The 24,287-nt window shown below is 43.1% G+C and overlaps 1 protein-coding gene across 1 annotated transcript in view; it reads right to left on the bottom strand.

Moving 5' to 3' along the window:
* Nucleotides 1–491: 491 nt before the first annotated feature.
* The window catches only part of VWA8 (von Willebrand factor A domain containing 8), a 342,545-nt gene continuing 318,749 nt past the window's right edge, over nt 492–24,287 (bottom strand). The window contains exons 41-45 of the mRNA XM_041731061.1: nt 21,154–21,279; nt 19,296–19,454; nt 5,325–5,423; nt 4,149–4,387; nt 492–1,885 (exon numbers count right to left, since the gene is read on the bottom strand). Coding sequence (XP_041586995.1) covers nt 1,777–1,885; nt 4,149–4,387; nt 5,325–5,423; nt 19,296–19,454; nt 21,154–21,279 — 732 coding nt within the window. The 3' untranslated portion in view covers nt 492–1,776. The remainder of the gene's footprint in view (nt 1,886–4,148; nt 4,388–5,324; nt 5,424–19,295; nt 19,455–21,153; nt 21,280–24,287) is intronic.

The raw sequence follows: 24,287 nt of genomic DNA on the forward strand, positions 1-24,287 counted from the left end.
CAGGTTGAAGAAGAGAGAGCAGCGAAGGCAAGGAGAGCTCGCCTGAGGTAAGAATAATGCACCAAGGGGGCCACCACCGCCCCACCTGACCGGGGGTGTGGCCTGCTTTCTTGAGCTTCCTTAGGCCTCAGTTTCCTTACTTGTCAAGAAGGATGTTAAAAGGACAATGAATAGTCAAGAGTCTGGTATTGGGAAGTGACTTGCCTTCCTTGTATGCAAAATGAGGTTAAAAAGTACCTGTTTTGCACACATCGTTGTGAGGACTGAACGGACCCACCCCTGAACGGACCCACTTAGCAACCCTGGTGCATTCTAGGTCATCAGTGAACACTGGCGGCTGCCCTTGTTATTATTACTACAGTTCCTAATGCTGGTACAGGGTTAAAGGGACTTACTGGGTTGCGATTGCATCACTGGATGATTCAGTACACAGAGCAAGCATCTGGCTGGAAAAACAAGACAAGTCGGCGAGCTCACGGGGCAGTCCCGACTGCACTGGAAATCTGATTGCTTTTATTTCTTTGACAGTTGTTAGGGGGTTAGGCTGGTGAAACAAATGGGTGTTTTCTTTCCTATGATTGATTAAAATGAAACGAATCTCTATAATTTCACTACATATGGACAAATAAGTCAATATTATTAACAAGATTAGTTTTTCCAACCCATGTCAGGAAAGCACACGTACATCGGTACTCCCCGCAATTCTGACTTTGCATCACCGGTGAAGAGGAAGTCCTTATGTGGTCGAACAGAGCCTGACTTTGGCTGCAGCGTTTGATTTTAAACAAAGTGACATTGAGCCCGTTGATAAATAAAGGTCAGCCGAAGAGCAGGTGGGGAATAAGGTGCACTTTGAAAGAAAAAAGAACAAATCTTGAAAAAAGAGGTGTTTTTGTTTGTTCGTTTTATAGCTAAAGACATCTCCAGTTACCATTCAACTCAAACAAACTGCCTTGCTTTCACTTTGCTTTAAGTAAAACCATAAGGCGTTTGTTATTTCGAGCCTTACATTTTGGCCACCAAAATACGTGACACTTGTGAGAAGTGCTGGACGAACAAGAAGACACAGGAAATTCAAGGCAAGACATCCTTTATCCTTCCACGCTGACAGCACGGAAATAGGACGGTCTCTCTTCATTATTTAAAGTCTTTAAACAGTCGAGTGGGGAAGGAAGCAATGAGGGATCTTTTGATTCCTTTTTAGCTTTGGCCAAGAAAATGGAATTATTGAAAAAAAAGATCTGACCTTTTATAAAATACTGCTGCTGGGCGGCTTTTCAGTGGGTTTAATACTATAAAATCATCGTTTGCTGGGCGATGGAGGGTGGAGGAGAAAATAATGATTCCTGGTGGGGCGAGTTTACGCAGACTTGTATCTCGATGGCAGAAAATGGCATGAGAATGACTCCTGTTCCCTCAGGTGACCAGATGTTCTGTTAAGGCAAAAGCAAGGAATTCTCTTTCCCTGAGCTTTCTGGGTACAAACCAAGCACCACAGTTCTCAAACCGTCTTCCATGAACCCTGACACCTTTTATAAAGTGCAGGGCAACCTTTCCCTGTGAACCCGTCAGTGGTGGTAGATTTCCATGCACAAGCTCCTCTCCCGCTGCTTTCCTCACTTCTGACTCCTGAAGCAAGCACAGAAGAGCCAGAATGCCAGAATTATCCAGTCATTGCACAGGGTCACTTTACAGATGCCTTCTTGTCTTCACAGCACGCCTTACTCCCATCTTGTTTCAAATCCCGGGGTCATCAGGGGGGATGAAGGGCACGTCTTAAACAGTGGACAACATGGTGGAGGTGAAGATCTGCTGTAAAATCTGAGGGATGTCCTTGGTATCCATGGCGACGAAAGAGCGGCCAGCTGGTAGAGTTCTCTGAAGCCTGCCAGGAGGGAGAGGGAAAGAAAATCACCATTGCAAATGGGGGCTCCCCTTCCACCTCCTGCCCTCTCACCAAGCAAACCTTGGCATCCAAATGATTTCTCAGGAAAGGAAGTTTTTGCTTTCTAATACCTTGTCCCTGCCTGCAACCCAATGGGCTGTCACCAGGCAATGAAAGGCCTGGAAGGGCAACAGAACAGAGACAGGCCTGCTGAGAGAAGTGAACCAAAAGAGAGGTCTTTTCAGTGAGAAAAATCAGTTAATTTGAAAAGAAGAAATTTCCTTCCTTTTATTACTGTCATTTCCTGGTATTCCCGAGGCAAAACAGCCCTAGGGAAGGATCTGGGATTAGCTCACCTGGGTCCAGCACATGCATTGGCCTCACAGTGTACTTTTAGGTGTTTTTCCTGCCTTAGAAAACACCCCCCCAAGATGCTGCCCAGCCAAACCCCAGGTGGTTCTCTCTCTCTCTCTCTCTCTTTTTTTTTTTTTTGCCTCACATCATACAACATGAAGGGGAATCTGACTTACGCAGTTGCAGCTTGGATGACACTAAGGTTACATAGGCTTATGATAATTTTTTTAAATGGCAATTTATCATTTGGAACAAAGGGCCATTTTTGAAAGCAATCAAAGTACAAGACACAGTTCTATCCAAAAGAACGCCTCCTTTCACTGTGCCAACAAAGTTTGGTTTTGGAATGACATTTAATAAAAGTCAACCATCCTGTGTAGTATCATACATTTGGCATGCCTGGTAACCGACCAGCTAATTCTGCAACATATCTTTTGCCAGTGGATGTTGGACCATTTCCCTAGGAAACCACAAGGGTATTATTGTACTTTCTTAAGTATTCAAACAGGATCTGTTCACTAGAAAGACAAAATAGCTATTTCAGCTCAACTAGTATTTGTTGAACTTGCTGTCTGCTTAATACTGGGCTGGTCCTGAAGAAAATCTGAGTGGAAAAGGCATGGTTTGCATTCAAGGGCATGGAAGTTCTAGAAGGGGCTACAATACAAAACTGAGAAAAATCAGTCAGTTGTGTTAAAGTGACTGCAATGACATGATAGTAAGGCAGTTCTTAATGTCCCTCTGTGATCCTGCAGTGAGGTGAAGGGAATAGAAAAAGATGCCAAGCTGTTTGGACACTAAAACATTTCATAATCTAAACAGGACTCTATACCTCAGAGAGTGACAGGTAAAAGACAGGAATAACAGAAAGGTAGGTGGTCTGGGCAGGAATACTGTTTTGGGGGGATGGAGGAGATATACTTTCATTTGTGTTTTTTGCTTCATACAAATATTTCAAGCAGAGAAAAATCACAAGTTCTTTCTGTTTATAATTTGAAAAGATAAACGTTAGTGTGTTCAAGAAATCAAAGTGTTTCCAGAGCTCTCCTTTTAGCTCATCTACAATGGTATCTGTTATCTGGCCATAAACTTCTCTACTGAATATTCCACATGTTCAGTGTAGCATCTTACTATATATTCTGTTTTTCATGGTCTCCGCGTGCTTCACCTGCCTGTCTCCCCAGTGAGAAGAGATATATACATACACGTCTATATGTATGTGTATATAAATAATATATTTTATATATTATTTAATATACATAATATAATAATAATATATTTTTATATATTATTTATATACACATACATAGCATCTTCTGCTAGGAAAATAGTAGATGTTTGCTACTATATTTATTTTTTTAAAGATGTATTTATTTATTTATTTGAGAGAGAGAGAGAGAGAAAGGGAACTCACCGAGGGAAAGGAAGAAGCAGACTCCCCACTGAGCAGGGAGCCCCATGTGGGGCTCAGTCAATCCCAGGACCTTGAGGTCATGACCTGAGCCAAAGGCAGACACTTGACTAAGCCACCCAGGTGCCCTGATGTCTGCTACTTTGAATATGATTCAAATATGAACTAATTAGAACTGAGCTTGAGACTTTGACGTTAAGTTCAAAACATGTAAAATACTGTCTAGTTTATTAGTGGACAAATCAATTTGTTATTCTATTGTTGGTTTAAGTAGAGACTGAAAAATAATCAATTTAGAATTATCGCTCATCCGAACACAGAGTATTATATCCTCTCAAATCGACTACCAGCTCCTTGACTGTAGCAACTCGACTGCCTACCCTTCTATTTTCTCCCCCACTGCCCCTCGTGAAGCCAATCCCATGAAATGGCATGTGCTGGGCAGGTACTCAGGTGTCCCTATACCTGTCCTTTGCCGGATCCGGAGGGGATGCTTACCTGGTTGCTTGATCACCTAAAGAGCCAATGAAAATGGCAAAAGCATTTACTTGAGGGTTGCTTGTCAGGATTTGGGCAAACTTGGCAGGATGTATTCCATATCGTGACAGGTTTGCATCACTTAAGACGATGACAAAGTACTCGTCAGCTTCTTCTTTGACTATTTCCTTGATGGCATGCTCTGTTCCCTCTAGCGTGTGGTCCCCACTCATGCAGAATTGAGCATGGGCATGCATGGTCTGGGGGTAAGAGATGTTGCACGGAAGCCATGGGTGAGAAACTTTTAAACAAACATAATGATATTTCTATTGGCCATGAGAAAGCACAAATACCCATTACTGCCCTTGAATAATAAATCTCTAAGTAAGTTCTATTTAATTTGCACCTTAGAGTGACAACAGTACACAGTGATATTTATATGCGGTTAAGACTTTTGTTAGAAACAGGGAATGTTTCCAAACTCTCCCAGTTGGCACTTGCTCTTAAAACTCAAGCTGCCATTTAAAGTGGGAAAAATGTAAGAAAACATAAAACTTGGTATCACACACACACTCAGTGGGAGGCAAAACTCCAGGGTGGTCCCTGAGATTCCTGCCCCTGCTATGCACAGCCTGCATAATCCTCTCCTCTTAAATGTGGGCAAGTCCTGTGAATGCACATGGAAGAAAAATGAGGAATGGGTTCAATTTCTAATGAACAAAGTTGTAGCACTAAACACTGTACTTAGAACTATGGGGGGCAATTACCTTAAACGCACGGTGTGTATTTCTATTGTAGATCGAGGTATGTGAAAAATATCATTAGAAAATACTAAGTACTTAAAAGGGGTCATCCTTTTTCTTTTACTGAGATATGTAGGGACTGAGAAGACCTGTAGAGGATACAGGAGGGGACCCAGGCTGTAGAGTCCTGATAATAATATTACTCAGTATTATTAATAATAGTATTACTCAGGGTAATGCTGAGTACCCTGGAAATAGGTAGGGAACAAAGTTTAAAATTTGTACTGTGGAGAAAAGGATTTTAGGCACGAGCGTTTTCTCCGTTTAATGCTCGAATGTTTGGAACACAGTTCTGTATCTCCTGCTACCTCAGCGAATCTTTTCAGTGATCAGAAGATGCTTTACCTAATCTGGGGGAAGTTTTCACGATATAGAAGTGACTTAATTTACTTACCTTCAGGATTTCTAGTCTTTGCTTATTGTCCTTGGGGATTTTGTTAAGGGGAACGAGACCAATGTTGTAGCCATCTCCAGAGTGTCCAACGATGTCATACTATAGGCAAGAGAATCAGAGAGTTAGAGGCCTCCGTCCACTAAAGAATTGTCATCAGACCTATAAGCCTCCAACTCTCTGGTCTGCTACTGTACAGAAGTGCTCGACAGATGGCCGTGGAGAAGTACGGAGAGACGGATGTGTGTTTATCAACAAAGGCAGATACACTCCAGGTTCCTTTACTTCTGGTCCATCCTCTTATGATTTCTACCAGCAGGAGGTAGAAAGTATAATGAGGGCTTCAGGGGCTACCAAGAATTCCATTCTTAACTCTCAGAGAAGAGCTCAAAAAAAAAAAAAAAAATCACACACACACACACACACACACACACACACACACACACACACACACACAGTGGTAGCCAGAATTCCAATGTGGCCCCCAAGACCCCAGCCCCTGCTATATACAGTCTGCATAATCCTCTCCCCTTAAGTGTGGACAGGATCTGTGAATGTGATAGGATGTTACTTGTGATTATTTACGTTATGTGGTAAAGGGGATCTTGCAGATGTAATTAAGGCTGCTAATCAATTGACTTTGAGTTAATTAAAAAGGGAGATTATCTGGGCACGCCTAATTTAATCATACAAACCCTATAAAGCAGAGAGTTCTTCTGGCTGGTAGCAGAAGGGAAGCCTTGAAGTATGGGGGGCATGTGACATGTGGGAATTGTCTGTGGCCGGGATGGGGGGTTGGACTCTGGGGTAAGGCCCTGAGAGTGGCCATCTAGTAGTGACCCTGGCTAACAGCCAGCAAGGAAACAGGGACTTCAATCCTACAATCACAATGACCTGAATTCTGCCAAAAATCCAAAGGGGCTTGACAGCAGAGCCTCTGGGTAGGAGCCCTGTCTGACTGACATCCTGGTTCCGGCCTTAGGAGATCCTGAGCAGAGAACGCAGCCGAGCCTTCCTAGACTCCCAAACTCCAGAACTAGGACCTAAGAAACGGGTATTGCTTTCAGGTGCTATGTTTGCAGCAATTTGTTACACAGCAGCAGAAAACTAACACAGATGCTTTTTAAAATCCTGAACGCAAAGTGGAAGGTGTTCACCATAGAAATTACAGAAAAGCACAAAAAGGAAAGTAAGAATTATTCATATTCCCATTATTTAAAGATAACATCTGTTAATGTTTTGTTGTATAAGTTTTGAGGCTTTTATTTCCTCTCCATATACGTGTAAGAGGTTGCACATTCATACATATAGATGACATCTATATTTTGAATTTAGGAAATAACTTAATTCTTTGTCTCACAATGCACATCGTGAAAGGCTAGAGCTGAGAGTGGGGTGCAGCATTTTTGTGGAATTTGGAAAGAAGTTCAGGACCCGCAGCAACTATAATTGGAGCAAGGTGGTTCTTAACTGTTGGGTTTGTTCCCAAATTCTCTTCTTCCCTCCTATCTCCCTCTAAGAATTTTCATGATGCTCATGTGAAAGTTAGAACGGACTTTGGGGTATCTGGGCAATTAGGGCATCTGCAAAGAAAACTCTGAGTGTGGGCAAAAGATCTTTTGGAGTATCTGGAATATTACTGAGGAGCAAAATGCTTATGCCTCACTGCTTTCTACTCACCAGCTGACCATCAGTCAACAGCTGTCTTTTGAACACGTACCATGTGCAAAACATGACTCTAGGTGTCGTAGCGGAATGCAATAATTTCTTTTCATGTCTATTCCTTTTTAACTGGTGAGTTCTTTGAGGCCATATCTTATTCATCTTTGAATTTTAGTATCTGTGAGTGTGCCTGGTGTGTTTATTGCACAGATGCAATCACGTTGGGGCAATAAGAAGCTTTCCTTTCCCATGTGGGCTACATTCTTTTACAAATAAGCTGTTTGGAAGCTGGAATGCATTTTTCCCCACCATGTGATAAATGGTGGTTAGCCCAAGCGAGCTGACAAAACACCCCATACTGTAACTGAAACCACTGTACTTGAAATGAAAAGAAGTAGAAAAATTTCACAGACTCAGAGATGTGGCTGTTCCCCCTGCCAGGAGCGAGACATGTCTGCCAAGGGCAAATGCATAGAGACGGAAGAGCAGAGGATCCCTTCGATTGAACCCTGGGGAGTATCCTCTTTGGCGGGTGGAAGGAGGACACAGAGCGGAGTGGAGAAGACACAGGAGACAGCATTTGGTGAAGCAGGATAAGGGGACAGCCCTGGAGAATCTGTGTGCAGGGTCTCAGGGAGTGGTTGTGCAACTGTGCTGAATTACACTAACCCCAGCCATCCCAGAGGAGGGTGACTAGTGAGCCTGGGGCCTCAGAATTGACAGCGGCCTTTGTGGGGACAGTATTAGGGAAAAATTTGTGGGATCGGAAAGGAAAATGGAACTGCATGTACAGCGCGTGCTGGGAGAGAGACGTCCGTGCATTCTGCAGGCGGCAGAGAAGGGGCAGTGGGGAAGGAGATTAGGGTCGCAGTCAGAGGGTCTAGTTTGGAGGAGGGAGGACACCTCTTTTCCTGAGATTTAAAAAAAGGCAGGAAGAATGGGAAAGGATAGAGAGAAGTGCATAATCAGAAGGGACAAGTAAACAAATGAAGATGTCTAAATATTTAAAATCTATAAACTAGGCCACAGATTGTTAAATAAGGTATATTCTGTTCTCCCTCTTTGATCAGTAAATATAGATTATAATGACCTGGAGAGCCAGGGGCCCTGGAAGTTCTGTGCAAGAACAGGGTGGCGTGGGTGGCACCGGCCCCTTGCTCACACCCACACGCCATCATATCCCTCCACACAGCTGTCCCTGGGCCATACCTCAGACCTGGGTGTTCACACCATTGGCCAGTCTGCCCTGAGAAGATGGACCCAGAAAAGGGACCCACGTAGGTCCTGGAAGCAGGCTTGGGCTCATCTGAGGTTTCTCGGGGATCCCCGAAACCGGGAGCATGATCTAAAAATTGGCTCTAGGGGCACCTGGGTGACTCAGTTGGTTAAGCATCTGCCTTGGGCTCAGGTCATAATCCCGGGGTCTTGGGACTGAGCCCCATGGCAGGCTCTCTGCTCAGCAGGGAGTCTGCTTCACCCTTTCCCTCTGCCTGCTGCTCCCCCTGCTTATGCTCTCTAATAAAAAAATGAAATAGTAAAAAAAAAAAAAAATTGGCTCTAACTTGGCATATCTGCCTTGGCCCCATAGCTTCTTTACTTCATTGGAGGGGCATGGTCAGAAGAGGGCCAGAGCAGGGGGTTGGGCAGGGGCTGGTGCGTTACCTACTCTGGGTTTTATTTTTTTATTTTTTATTTTTTAAAAAGATTTTATTTATTTATTCATAGAGACAGACAGACAGAGAGAGAGAGAGAGAGAGAGAGAGAGGCAGAGGGAGAAGCAGGCTCCATGCAGGGAGCCCGATGCGGGACTCGATCCCAGGTCTCCAGGATCACACTCCAGGCTGCAGTCGGCGCCAAACCGACAATTTCTCTGTGAGAGAAATTTACCAGTGCATTAAAAAAAAGCTCGAGACCCAATGCTTCCTAAGGATGTAATAAATCCCATATGTGAAAAAAACATGTCCTTAGGAGAGTCTGCTATCAATCTGGTGGAAAAGGTCACAGAATTTGAACCCTCTAAGCTGTCCAGCTCTTGACAACGGCTATCTGCACCAAAGTGCTGGCTTCGGTGGATGCCTCGGGTGCCCCCCGAGCGCTGGCACTGGCACGGATGTGGGGACAGCTTGCCTGGTCCCTCCATGGCAGCACGCTCCAGGCTCTATCAAGTCTGATTTGACAATGGTCACGGCAGGAACTGCTGGCAGCCAAGAATAAGGCCGTCCTGAGAAGGTACCGGGCAGGCTGCCTTGGTTTACGGGCCTGGTGACCTAATCTGCTAAACAGGATCTTACACCTGAGGGGAGAAGGGCAATTCCTGGAAACAGAGGGAGGTCTCTCTGATGTGGCTCAGGCAAGGGGGCTGGGAATGTATTAGACTTTCTCCTCCCTATTAACTGGAGGTTAAAAGTCTTGCTAATCAGACGACCATGGGTGAGGCTGCATGGATACACGTATTTGACCACGTGGTCTGCTCATAGGCTTGACGTTACCTGGTTGTTGTGAAGAAAAGAGTGGATTATGAAACAAACAGCAGTCAAATGAGCTGTTGGATGCTCTTTAAGAACATCAAAAACAGATAGTGGCCGATTAAATACTTCGGAAACCTCCTAGTAACTATCCCTCTATCATTTGCTTGACTGCGTGCTCTACCTACCTACCTACCTACCTACCCACCACCCACCTACCATTTAATTATTTGCCCAGGAGTAGAAAGCATACCATACTTTTTCACACAAGTGAGGTAAAAGACAGCTGAATTGCCAATCTCCCTTTCTTCCTCCCTCCCTTCTTCCCTTTCTTTCTTCTTCTTCTTCTTTTTTCCTCCCCTATTTTCCCCCCTCCCTTTCTAATTATTTGTGGTAAGGAAAGTGCTATTTGCAGAAGGATCTGCCTTTGTGTCTCGGCAAAGGCCGAGAAGACACACCTCAGGGACAGGATGGGGCTTAGAAATGGTTTGCAGGCTCTGGTTCTCATTTTCCAGACAGGCTTGGGGATTATTCTGCGCCCAAAGTAAATAAAATGGTTGAGAGGAATCCAAAGTACGTCCAAATGTGGAACATTCCCTGGTGTGACTGTAGATCATTTTAAGCTTCCATTAAAAACAATACTTCTATGTCATAATTATCTAGTATCTGCCATCCAAGGACCCCAACACATTTTACAGACAGAAATTTGCTAATCCTCAAAACCGTCTGGGCTCAAGGAAAAAAAGTACACAAACTCATTCATGTCCATTCTCCAACAGTTGATCGTGCCATTCACCTGGTCTGGTTCCTGCTGTGACCACTGTCCAATCAGACTCGACAGGGTCTCAAGCTCGCTGCCGTGCAGGATCACAGAGTCATTAAATAAGAACCTCACTGTTGTTATCAAACCACCTAACATTTAGAGGGTAACTTGTTTTGAGTAGCTCAAAAATTATACCACCGTGATTTCTCCACTCAAGGTCTCCCTTGGGTCCTTGTAGAGTCTTGCTTTTAGCATACACATAAATAATAGACCACAGCAGTAAGAACAGCCTCAATCACAGAAGGCTCATTTTAATACTTTTTTGGTTTAGAAGTTTGCTTAAATGCCCTTTTGCTTTATTTTCTTCTGAAAAATCTCATTCATTTAAGGAAAGGTATTCAAATGAAAATAAATGTTAAGTTTTAGTCCAAGACACATTTATCAGCATATAAGAAGGCTGGTTGGTGATATCTGGGCTGCAAAGAAATCTCAGCTTAGAACAAAGAGCTATTAGTGTGTGTTTTTTTTTTTTAATGAGTAAGATTTATGTTTAGATTTCTATAGGGAAGGATAATCATCTAACTTTAGGAAAGGCTATGCTTTATTACACAACCACATTATAGCTGGTATGAGACAATCATTGGAGGCTATTTCTCAAGACTGATGACGTGTGAAATTCTTATCTCCTAGAAATCCAAGCACACCATTCTAAGATGGCACCATTGACAGAGGGCAGTAAAGGCTTAAAAGATGAACATGTGACTTAAAAGGTCAAGAGAGGTGCCAACAGAACCCTAATATTAGCCAATAAGCTATAGTAGCTAGCTAGCTAACCTTTCTTCATATCATAGAAATCAATATAAAAAGAAGGATCTGAAGGTCAACGATTCTAGACTTACCTCTCATATTAACAAGCCTTTTGACCTGGGGTAAGTCATTGAATGTTTCTTTTCTTTTTGTTTCTTTTTTTTTTTTTTTTTAAGATTTTATTTATTTATTCATGAGAGACGCAGAGAGAAAGAGAGAGGCAGAGACACAAGCAGGCTCCATGCAGGGAACCTGACATGGGATTCGATCCTGGGTCTCCAGGATCACACCCTGGGCTGACGGCGGCGCTAAACCACTGAGCCACACGGGCTACCCAAAAAACTGAACTTTTCTAAATCTTGTTTGTACCTTATAAATAATACTGGTTGGATGACCTCTAACATTATATGCTTATAAGTCACTCCACCTCTCTGACAAATAGGAATAATCTCTGTTTTATCTAACCTCACAGGGTCACTGAAAGTATAGGAAAGAAAGAAATACATGTAATGAATATAATGTCAGTGTTTGTATAGTTCTTCACAGTTTATAAACTGCTTCTATATATCTCATCTCATCTGGATTCTCTTCACAGTCTCTGGGGTGGGTATTCTTTACCTCATTTCACAAATGAAGAAATGAATGCTTGGAGAGATGAACAGCCTTTCTTAAGGTCAGAGATCTAGTGCTAGCAGAGGTGGCACCTGCTACCTGACTCTAAATCCCAGGTGCCCTGACTCTAAATCCAATGTCTTTACCATAGAGAAATAATCATTCCCTAACTGTTCCCCTCGCTATCCGGCCCTACCCCAACCTCTTTGAGTCTACCAACTGAGCAATTCTGCAACAATTGAGTCAATTCTGAATTCTTGCTTCACTTTGAATGGAACCAGAGAACTCTGTACACCCTTCTTTGTTCTTATCTCCATGTTACAGTAAGAATTTACTCAAAGCCTAAGCCTGATAAGATGATTTCTAAATGTGTGAAATGTTCCTGAGGCATTGGGAAAAGGTTAATTACAGACACTGAGCTAAACTGTTGATAGAAGAAATTTTCTCAGCAGGTGCTAGTTTGTGAGTCATATCTTTCCACACCCTTTTGAGAATTAACCCAGCCTTTCTGACCAAGATATTTTTGAGAAAAGTTATGCCTATTATACCTCACTTGGATGATGAAGTGCTAAGGGAAGGAAAAGATAGAGTCTTTATGTAAATGGTACATTTGGTCCTGAATTACAGCTTTGTAAAAATACTAATTGGGCAGAAATAAAATGGCTGCAAAAAAAACAAAAAACAAAAAACAAAAAACAAAAAAACAAAACAAAACAAAACAAAAACCAAAAACAACCAGGGATAAAACATCAACTAAGAAATAAAGGGCCCTGAAGTGGGAGTTAGAACTCCTGGCTTTTTCCAGTGTAGCTATGTGACCTTGAGCAGAGGACTTAATCTCTCTGGATTTGATTTTCTCATTTGTAAAGCAAAGAGGTTAGTGAAAATGATGGCCAAGGCCATTCCTGCTCCCAAGCTTCTGTGAAGATTCAAAGGTTCACTCTAGAAACAGAATGAAAAAGTTGGCCTCACTTAGTCATAGGAAAATCTGTGCTTTGCTTTCTCTTGTCAAAGTCATCTAAATTTACCTGAGGACTGATGAAGCCTTTTCTAAAAAGAAAGCCCTCAGAGTCTATAAGAAAGAACAATCCAGTATTGGCTCTTGAATAGTGGTTTTTTGTTTTTTTAAATCTTTAAAATGTTTTTGAGTGGTGGAAGTCTTTCTCCAGATGAAATATTGCACAAAAGCCCAGATTATGAAACATCATGCAAAATCAATATAAGTGGAATTGTTTTGGTTTAATTGGGGATGAAAGGGGAAGGTGTATAACTTCCTTTCCGCTCACCATTGCTCCCCGACACCCTTCGAGGGTTCCCTGTTAGGAAACCATGGCCTTAGAATATGATTTATTGTCCACAAAAACAATAAACTTGAGTACTTTTTTTCAAAGTCCAGTTTCTCAGTGACTAAATAAATCTGTTTTCTGGTGTCGCTACTTGAGTGCGCAGAGGAGAAACAGTCACCTAACTTTTGGTGATATGGAGTACTTTGAAGAAAAAAAAAGGCACTAAGAGCTTTTGAAAAGCAGGTCTACTCTAAGGTTACAGTGAAAACATTCCCAGGAGTTTGCAGAAATCACAAGGAACAAACTGGAATGAAGATAAAGGGAAAAAATGTTTCTGGACTTAAATACGATGGTTGACACAAATGTCACCATTCCTCTGTTCACTCTGGTGTTTAAGCGCTCTGTGAACATTAAAAATTTTGCTGATTATAAGATTGAAGGAGTTTATGATGATGATTAGCAAATAATGTTATTCCTGCCTTAAGAGACTGACTGTAAATGCTGTCCCAGAGAATAACTGAATGCAATTGGTAGACCAATTATGAGAAACTTTAAAAGCTCCAGATGGCTTTGAAATGTGTCCTGCCATTGCATTACCTTTTCTTCTCAGCAATTCTTACTCGAGGGTCCCTGTGGTTTGGCATGGCTCATGCTAAGATGGAGTAGAAAGTGGAGGCTGATTCCAAATGAGCCTCCTGGACACGGACTGTAATGACCCAGAGCTTGGGAGCCGAGCCCAAGCCAAACGAGACACACGGCTGATGCCAAGAGAGAGGTTTCGGGGAAGAGTCCAGCTCACCAGGCCAGACCGGTGGGTTCGGAAGGTTTCAAAGCAAACGTAGATTGGACACCTTTACAAAGGAGGGATAACTGCAGGAGGACCACATTAAGAGCATCTGGAACTGGGGAGCGAGGAGTCTCAGAGCACATTGCTGATTCCTACAGACACCCCAGGTGATGCCGTCTTGAGCCATGGAATTTAAATTTTTCACTAGGAACTCCTAAAACTGTCATTTGCTCATGCATCATTTTATATTTGTTGGGAAAGTTACATACCTACAGTAGGTATTCCTAGTCCTCATGCTTCTGTCGCAAATGAGAACATGTAGCATGTTGAGCTGAATGTGGTGCAAAGATACAGAGCAGAGGGAATGGGACACTGCCACTTAATGTACACGCATCAAATATCATTAAGAAGATACCACAAAAAATCCACTAACAGCAAGTGCCATCGGAGGGGGAAGTGGGAGCTGAGAGGGGGCAGAGGCTTACACTGAGGCCACACTCTCACTCTTTTTGTACCTTCTATGCATGTTTAATTACAAAAATTAAACAAAACAAAAAACCCTCTCAGGGAATCGCAGTAGGCTCTATCCCCCTCTTTCCTACCCTTGACAAAGGAGGCCGGAGACCCCCCCACCCCGCCCCCAGCAGAGATCGGGTGGCCGGTGGCCACTCAAAATCTTCAACATGTTGCCTGGAGGTGATTCAAAGTCTCTAGTGCACCTGGTGGGGGCGGGGTGGGGGGAGCCTGTCAGGAGTTCTAGAAACACCTGGAACATTGGGACAAGATAAATGGCACTATGAGGAAACCACCAGATGAATCCAGGATGAAGGACATGCTGCCAAACAACTGATCTGAACTTGCAAGAGAGTGGCCACCCCGAAAAGCAAAGGGGGTAGTGACAGGGGAGATGGCTGCCTCAGATTAAAAGAGGCTAAGGAGACCCTGCAACCAAAAACCAAGAGTGGGCTTTTACTGGATCCTGGATTGCAATTAGGGGGTGGGGGGTGGGATCAATTAGAAGAGACACTTTGGGGATATGCTTATCGTGGTAGGCACTGAGTAATGCATGGAATTGTTGCATCATTATGCTGTACACCTGGAACTAATATAACCCTGCATGGTAATTATAGTTCAATAATAAAAAAAAAAGACAGCTTTGAGATAGTGGGGAAAAGTGAATTTGGATTGGACATTAGCAGCTATTATGGAATTACTGATAATTTTCTCAGATGTGAAAATGGTATTGAGGTTGTGCTAGAGACTGTTCTTACTGTTAGGAGAAGGATAATAAAATATTGGGAGGTAAAGCATTATGATATTTATAATTTACTTTCAGATGATTCAGAGGAAGGAAGAAAGTACATATTTAGAGAGAAGCATAAAGCAAATGAGGGAAAGTATCAACAATTAGTGAAACTAAGCGAAGGCAATATGGGTGTTCATTTTACTGTTCCTTCCACTTTTTTGTAGGTTTACATTTTTTCAAAATAAAAATATTGGGAAATAAAGGGGAAATTTTAAAAACAAAACAAAACAAAAATGCCAAAAAGGGAAAACAAACAGAAGGGCAGGCTCCATCCTATTCGGTCTCCAAATGGCCTTCTGACTTTGGGAAACGTCCTTAATGTTTCTGGGTCTTAGTTTCCTGTCTGAGGAATGAGGAAACTGAATAAATGACCTAGAAAAGCAACCCCCATTCAGAAATCCATGGACATGGTAAAGAATTTGCAGGAAAGGGACTCCTGTGCTTTCCCTGTCCTGCCTCCTCCCCATCCCTTGACATACTGGTCCCAGTATCACTTTTCCTCAAAGAGCTTGTTTTATGAAGTCTTAATGTCTTTTCCTTTTGTTGGAAAGATTTTAATGCACTGGGGACTTTCTGTGCTCCTCAAAAAGTTCTAAAGGAACCGTAGTGAATGTAAGTGGTATGTTTATAAGAAAATGCACAGACCCCAAACCATTAAAGTGCTGTCTATTAAGAATCTAATAGCATAAAAAAACCCAACGATAAAGATACTTCAAACTTCGAAGGAAGTTTATCTTATCTTGGTGTGTTGCTACAATTTCTTGCTCTAAATAGTGACTGGATTTGGTAATAGTTTATATTGCCATAGTAATGTAATATATGGTTATCTTCTCAATATATCTGTGGTTTTACTGATAAAGACTGAGGAAATGGTTTGCACTGTGGGAACCAAAGACTATCAGCAAAATACTATTCTAGGGGTGAAGCCTTGGGGGGGGGTGCTGTCTGGAGAGGAGTGAGCTGTTACCACATGTCTCTCGCTGATTCTTCCATCAGAATTGGTAGTCTTTATGGGTCTCCCTCACTAGGCTATGAACCCAAGGATGGCAGGACACTCTGTCCCTAGCAGAGTACTCTGCCCTCAGCACGTATGCAATTTATGTTTGCCATTTTATGGAAATCCAGTACGTCCTATGGCAACAACTGGGTGATAACTATTGATTAGAAACAAAACAAAACAACATCCTGGGAAATGCTCATTTCCGTGATATTGTTTCTTTTTGGTGCGATATATCCAGTCTCATTAAGAGTCGTTCCAAAAAAAAAAAAAAAAAGAGTCATTCCATACAATAGACTTTTCACTGAGAGAATTGGACAAGTATCAGTCTCTCTGTACACACCACTGTAGGGGATGGAATGAAATATCAGTTTGCTCTGTGATAATCACACCACTTCCCTGCAGGCTATTGGAATGGTTCTCTGAACTCCCCATTAGTTTTGTCACCTTCTGCCTTCTGTCTAATTCTTTACCCAGTCTTGGGGAGCCGTGTCAACTGATTTCTTGGTGAACTAAAAAAATCTTTCTAGGGCAGCTCAGTGGTTTAGCGCCACCTTTGGCAGATCCTAGAGATGGGGGATCAAGTCCCACGTCGGGCTCCCTGCATGGAGCCTGCTTCTCCCTCTGCCTGTGTGTGTCTCTGCCTCTCTCTCTCTCTCTCTTTCTCTCTGTGTGTCTCTCATGAATAAATAAATAAAATCTTAAAAAAAAATCTTTCTAAAAACTTAGAAAAAGCAGTTCTCAAAGGCACAGAAATCCTCTTTCTAACTAGAAATTTTATTCTAGATAGTATGAACATGTATGCCAATTTTAATGGTGATATGTTTACTATGATCTATAATGGATCAACATCTCCATATAACTCAAAGGGAGCTGAGGAACATTGACCTTCAAGATTTACAGAAGAGGCAGGGGCACCTGGGTGGCTCAGTGGTTGAGTGTCTGCCTTTGGCCCAGGGTGTGATCCCAGGGTCCTGGGATCGAGTCCCACACCGGGTTCCCTACAGGGAGCCTGCTTCTCCCTCTGCCTATGTCTCTGCTTCTTTCTCTGTGTCTTTCATGAGTAAATAGATAAAATCTTAAAAAAAAACCCAAAAGATTCACAGAGGAGGCAGATGGGCTGATCTAAACAGTAACAGAACCCAAGAGTTTTAAAACACGGAGTGAGATTTATGCTGATGTGATGGATGTATGTTTAAGTATACTCTGGTCATCTGTGGTCCAAATGACTTAGGGATTATACTCAACCTCTTACTAGAAATGATTTAAAATATATCAAAATGAGTATTTTCTAGAAAATCATAAAACAGAAAAAAAGCAAAAAATCAAAATCAAGAAAAACTTAACATCTAAAGGGAGGGAAGGCTCAGGGAAGGTAAAGGCTGAACACCAGGGCACAAGCTATAGAACAGAAGGCTGTCATGGCTGGTCTTTGAGTTTGGCTCTGAGCTTTCTGGCAACTAAAACCACGAGGCAATCCTGAACAGTTCCATGGTTTTCATGAATCACGGCGGGAAACACAACCCCGTTCTTCAAGGGAAACAAAGCTGTTCCCTACAGTGAAAGTCCACATCCTATGTGGGCTTGTATCCCGCACTTGTACAGAGCCTGGCGAGCCGCCTTTTCCTACCACTTAATTCTAAAAGGAATTTCATGTGGAGCTTCCTATAAGGGACCCTGGGAGACCTGGAGCTCTAAAACGGGCTAAAAGGGGGATCCCTGGGTGGCGCAGCGGTTTGGCGCCTGCCTTTGGCCCAGGGCGCGATCCTGGAGGCCCGGGATCGAGTCCCACATCGGGCTCCCGGTGCATGGAGCCTGCTTCTCCCTCTGCCTGTGTCTCTGCCTCTCTCTCTCTCTCTCTGTGACTATCATAAATAAATTAAAAAAATTTTTGTTTAAAAAAATAAATAAATAAAAGCCAAAAGAGGGATGCCTGGGTGGCTCAGGGATTGAGCAACTGCCTTTGGCTCAAGGTGTGATCCTGGGGCCTGGGATCGTCCCATATCAGGCTCCTTGTGGAGAGCCTGCTTCTTCCTCTGCCGGTGTCTCTGCCAGCCCCCTCCCCACCTCTCATGAATAAATAAATAAAATCTTAAATAAATAAATAAATAAATAAATAAATAAATAAATAAATAAATAAAACGGGCTAAAAGGGAATGAAGTGATGGGTTCCATCTAATCTGTTTCCATCATAATACACAGACACGCCTTAGGACAGCAATCCTGTAAGTGGGATGTCGAGCCTATTTCTTTCTTTTATTAAAAATATTATTTATTTATTTATTCATGATAGGCACAGAGAGAGAGAGAGAGAGAGAGAGAGGCAGAGACACAGGCAGAGGGAGAAGCAGGCTCCATGCAGGGAGCCTGATGTGGGACTCGATCCCGGGTCTCCAGGACCTCACCTCTGGCCAAAGGCGGCGCTAAACCGCTAGGCCACCGGGGCTGCCCTCGAGCCTATTTCTGAAGGACGTGTTCGATCCTGAAGATGATCTAGAATGCCTATGGAGAGACTGTGCACCTTCTACACATACACCGTTTCTCTCCACTTCTGATGGAAATACATCTACCACTTCTGATGATAACCACACAGCACATGACTGTGTTATCTGCTCCGGGAAGGGCCAGAAGTGCAGGTGCTCTTGTGGACTGATGGGCTCATCATGGGCAGTCACCTGGCTACGGGGGATCCCTTCTCCACATTCAGACCAGGAGGCAGAGCAAACAGTGCAACAGCAAAATGGATGTGGATTAAATGGGAGACTGCATTTCTCCCAGGGTTGCCATCTTCACCGTTTGGGGGGCGGGTGTCATCTATTACGTGTAATCCTTGCGCACGTGGATAGGCAAAGCAAGGCTGCGATCTGGGCTCCTTGAGGATGCCCTCATAGCTTGGGAGGCTGTCTGCTTGGTGATGGGGCAAGAATAGGGTGTGCAGGGAATTGGGATGAGGATGGCGGCTCTGGGAAATTCCGGGAAGAGACCTGTGGTGTTTCTAAATGCTGGTTTTACTCCATAACATGACTGACATCATACCCTTGTAAAGTGCAGTGCTTTCTTCTACAGAAATTGCTAGTCCTTTAAATTACAGTATTATTTTCTGATGATGAGGGCACATAGAACAAAGGGTTCTCTTTCTCTGTGCTGGGAAGGGAGCTGATGAGGACACGATGTCTGTCCACGCAGGTGGAGCTCACACCCACCTGTCCATCATCACGCCCTAACTTGAGGTGACCCTTGGGCAGATGTGGTCAGTGACGCCTCTCGCCATCTTTAGTCCATGCCATACCTTGAACTTCTCCTCATAGTTCTCGAAGGCTTCCATGACCATACACACGGCCTCCATTGAGCGCTCCAGCCGGCCATCCACCCCGTTAAAGCGGTACATGCTGCCAGATACATCTACCACCAGGCACAGGCGCTTGGGTTTCTGTTGGGGGCTGCCCAGCTGAGGGAGGGAACAACAGAAGAGCCTTGTGAACCAGAAAACCATCCCTGGTCGCTGTTCTGAGGGTCTCAACAGAGGCTCCAGGGGGCTAGCCACGGGGCACGCACATCAGCTGTGGGCTGGGCATTGCATAAGGCTGTCCCGGCAGGTGGAAGGGATTGTATTTCAGTAAATGGAATCTCAGACTTGTGCTGGTAGCTGGGGCCATATGGGAAAGATTTTCCTTTCGAATATGGTCCTTTCAAGGCCCAGCCTAGTCTAGTAAAACTGCCTGACTGAGGCTATTATTCTCAAAAATAATAATCTGGAAAGACTGAAACCCCAACATGTCATTTTCCTGTCATGCCTTGGAGTCAGTTACACTAGCAAGATTGAGTTATTTTGGAAGGCCGCATCAATTTTACTCCTACCTGTTATGTAGTGACCTGCAAATCATTTTCCCATAAGAAATGTCAGATTTCTGAAACAAGGTTATGTGTGAGAGGGGGGTCTGGCAAAGAACCGAGGGAATATATTTCTTCAGTGTTTTCTGTTACTGGTAAGCTTTCAGGTTTCTCTTCCTTCCAGTTACTGCATTACTACTCCTCTTTACTTGTCTTGGCAGTTAAAGCATGAAAGTGGCATCCAGTTGTTGTTGAGTGACAAGTGTCGATTAAAATGTGAAACTCCTGTGGGTTTCAGTTTGATTTTGAACTCATGCCTGCCAATGGGCAGAATTAAAAACAAAAGTCTGTTTGTCAGTTTTACTTACAGGAAAAAAGGAAGAAGAGAAATTCCAGATTATCCTGTCATTAAACACTTGCTGACATGTATGAAAGCTAATGAGCACAGTTAGTAATTTAACAAACATAGTGTGGGTATTTGAGCGCAATGATTTCAGACAAAATTCAGTATATTTCTTAAAAACTGGTTGAGTCGGCCTGAATTAAGAACAGTGCCACATATGCTTCCATGACCACTCTCAATTCAGATAGATCTGAACACATTTGTTGACCGCGATGAATCAGTAAAGAAAGCAGTTGTTGTTGACTCATGCCAATGACACAGAAGTGAGTACTGCCCAAATTACCAAAAGAGCCTCTCTGAATAAACATTTAAGTGGAGTAAGTGACTACTCTTCCCCACCAGTCACTGCACCCCCAGCTCTCAGGGGCTGCTCAGCAGTTCTGGTTATTCAGGGACGTCGGGGACCACAGAGCCCTCGAGAGGAGAGATGCAATATTTCACCTACTGCCATTTTATTTTTGCCACCTTATTGCAAATATTTTAATATTAGGGCTGTCTAAAGCTCTACATACTACAGCTGGAATTATTTAAGGGAGAGTTTCTTATTTTCTAAAATTGTCTTCAGGTTTAGGATGGGTATAGACCTTTAAAGTAAAAGGCCAGGAGGAAACCACTAAGATTGCTTCAGGGTTTTTACCAGCATAATCCTCCAGGGTTCATGGAAACTGAGTGTCTTCAGTTTCCCCTCCAGGGGGGCTCCTGCTCTGTGTCTTAGGAACTGATCTGCATGGACAGCAGGGGCCTTTCTCCCAGCTGCTAGCTGGATTCTGCGGATGGAAGGCCCTGACAGCAGATCTGGTTGCCATATTTAGGGTTTATGATGTTTTGACAAAGATGGCAACCCAAGAAAGCATCTGTTTGTAAAGAAGCCTGAGCTCCATAGACCCGAGGTGATGAGTTCACCATCGCTTACCTGTGGCTCCAGCTCACCCCGGCGTTTGTAGATGGCTTTTTCTCCAGTCAGCCCCTCAATGATCTTGGCATCATCCAGTTCCCCTGTAGCTTGGTGTCTTAGCCACTGTCTTTCTTTACCTTTAGCCTACGAGGACACAAACACACACGCACACACAAATCCTTATTTAAGTTACTTCTGGAGGATACTTGACACCCTTACTGCATGAAGAACAGGAAACACACCCGGGATCTTTTCAAATAAGGGATGGTTTTGCATAAACACAGTTTCATAAATGGACTGGCTTCTGCTCCGCTGACAAAGAATGCCCTTTATGTAGATTTTGCCAATTTTAATCGTTTTAACACATGGAATGATAAAATGAACTCACTCAAAGCACGTAAAAATGGGAAAGCAGTGTGCAAATGAGCCCTTGGAGAGACATGCAAAATCCAGAAATGTAGCGGTGACACATTTCTTATGCATTTTCTGTCACGGTACTTTTAGCGAATTTCTTAGGTAACACAATAATCAGCTTGAACTTGTTAACATTGTCTGCAAGCACAGAGAAAACGTGAGCTTCAGAACTTTTCCTTTTGGAAAAGAAGTTATTTGAGTTCTCTGTGACTTATGGTGCAAGGGGAAACAGCTGAAAACAATAGTTCATGAACATGTCGTGTCCCCCATGTCTCACTCATCAGAAATCTTCGGAATTACTTTTCCAAAGGCATTTCCACAGAATATTTTCTTACCTACCATGACTTATAACTATGCCAGGTGGACCAAGATGGTGGTTAAACAATCAAGAATGACAATATGCCAGTCAAGGCATGGGTTTGTTATAGCCAATGACTGAATTTACATTAAGAAGTGGGAAAGAATGGCTAGAAAATTTTTATGTGTGCAAATGAGAGTGCCAGTTAAGATCATGTGCTTTTGAGTCAGACAGCCTGGTCCCAATCCTCCCTTCACTGTGATCAGATATCTGACCTCAAGCAAGTTACTTAACCTCTCTGCATTTCAGTGTCCTCATTTCTAAAATAAAGATAACACCAATTCCTGCTTGGAGTTATTGTGAGGAGTCAATGAGCTACTATGTGGGATTGGTTGAGGAAGGGCCTGGGTATCTGTGTCAGGGGCTATCGTCATCATCATCATCGTCATCATCATCATCAAATGGGGCACATTATAGGCAACTAAGTCCACATTAATTTAAGCACACTTCCATCACTGCGTCATGGAGGTGGCCGTCGTGGAAAATGCAAAGCCAAGCTCTGGGCAGCTGGTATCTACGTCAGGGGCAGATCAACCACTACACAAAGAAGCTCTAGGCTGGACTACTTAATTTCTTGTTCTTGATACCCTTGCTGCAAACAGGTGCAAAATTCCCTCATTTGAATACAAAAGTATTAATGTGAACATGAACTAAAGACAGAGACGCTCCTAAGCCACCAGCATAAAGATATTATATTTGGTGGGCAGTTAATTCCAGGAATTATCTTATACGCACCCCTTGGAACTACGTTCTTTCCTAATGTGCGTTCTTGGTAAGAGCACCATGATCTTACGGAAAAGTAGGATTCATCAGAGCATAGCTCAACGAGCTCATGGAACTCTGCGATATAATGCAGCTACGGTTAGGAGGAAGGGGTGAGCAGAGTCTTCTAGAATCCTTTCCCACTGGGCTATGGATCAGAGAGACAAGCGTGACCACACAGTGCTGACCTTCTCAGGCTCCCTCCCCTGCAGCGGTCATTGGGACCTGACTCCTATTTCTTCTTCCTTGTCATGCCTGATGCCTGGAGTGGATCATTCTGCAAGTTTCCAGGATACTTTGTGCAAGGAGACGTGATTGGGGTGCACATTGAAGTACCCTTCAATCCCGAGACTCTATGATTCTTGGAGATACCACATTGCAGAGCACTGGCTTCTAATGCCTTTCATAGATGAGGACAGGCCCTCACAGACCAGTCTAGGCTGGGAAAATAAGCAGTGCAGGAAGTACAAGAGAATGCGGTAGCAATAGTTAGCTGTCATCAAAGCAGCACGGAAGGTGGGTTCTAGGGCTGGGTTTAAGAGGAAGACGGGATTACAACAGAAACAAGATTACGTGACATGTCACGTAACAGCCATGCCACTGTCATCACTAAGTTTCTATTTTCGACGTTTTGTCAATGCACTGACAAGGCAATGGCATTGAAGAAGTTCAAGGGAAGCTGTTCAGTTTCCAGTGGGATGTAATTCAACTAAATATAATATGGAACTCTCGGTTTAACCAAATAGGAAACGTAGGGTGCATCACAGTTTCCAATAAGTCAATCCTAAAGGAATTGACGAGGTCCGATCATGAGCATGGGTTATTAGAAAAGAAAAGAAAAAAAAAGCACTGTGTCACTTTGTAGCTCTGTTTTACTTTCTTCATACTTATCATTGTTTCCAAATGTATTATTTACCTCTTTGCCTCTATTATCTATGTACTCCATTAGAAAGTCAGGTTTATGGCATAACTTATGTAACCCACTGCAGCACCTAGAATGATTCCTGATACATAGTTGGCGTTTGATCAAAATTCACTGGCAGAAAGTTGATTGCTACCCTAAAATGTTACGTGATAAACATATAAAAACATGTCCATACAGTATTATCTCAATGTATATGTCTGTGCATCATATACATGCAAGGAAAAATATATGGGAGAAAACAAAAATATTAATAATCATGGTTAATTTGGGCTTGTGAAATTATGGGTGATACTTTCTTCCCTTAATTTTTATATAATATCTTACCTCTCTTCCTTCCTTCCTTTCTTTCTTTCGAGAGTGAGAGAGCACATGCCTGCACATGAGTTGGGGTGGGGGGGAGGGACAGAACCTCAAGTAGACCTCCCATGCAGAGTGGGGAGCCTGACACGGGGTTCAATTCCACAGCCCTGAGCCCATGACTTGTGTGGATCAAGAGTTGGACACTTAACCAACTGAACTACCCAGGCGCTCCTTCAATTTTCATATAATGAACTCATGACTTTTATAATTGAAAACAAACAAAAATAAGTTCTTTTTTCTCAAAAGGATTTAAAAATATCCTTTCATATTTTTTTAATGAAATATAGCTTTGAGACTAGCTTTCAGGTTATAGAGAGCTTTAATGTGCATACA

This window comes from Vulpes lagopus, chromosome 16 (assembly GCF_018345385.1).
Source record: "Vulpes lagopus strain Blue_001 chromosome 16, ASM1834538v1, whole genome shotgun sequence".
Lineage (NCBI taxonomy): Eukaryota > Metazoa > Chordata > Mammalia > Carnivora > Canidae > Vulpes > Vulpes lagopus.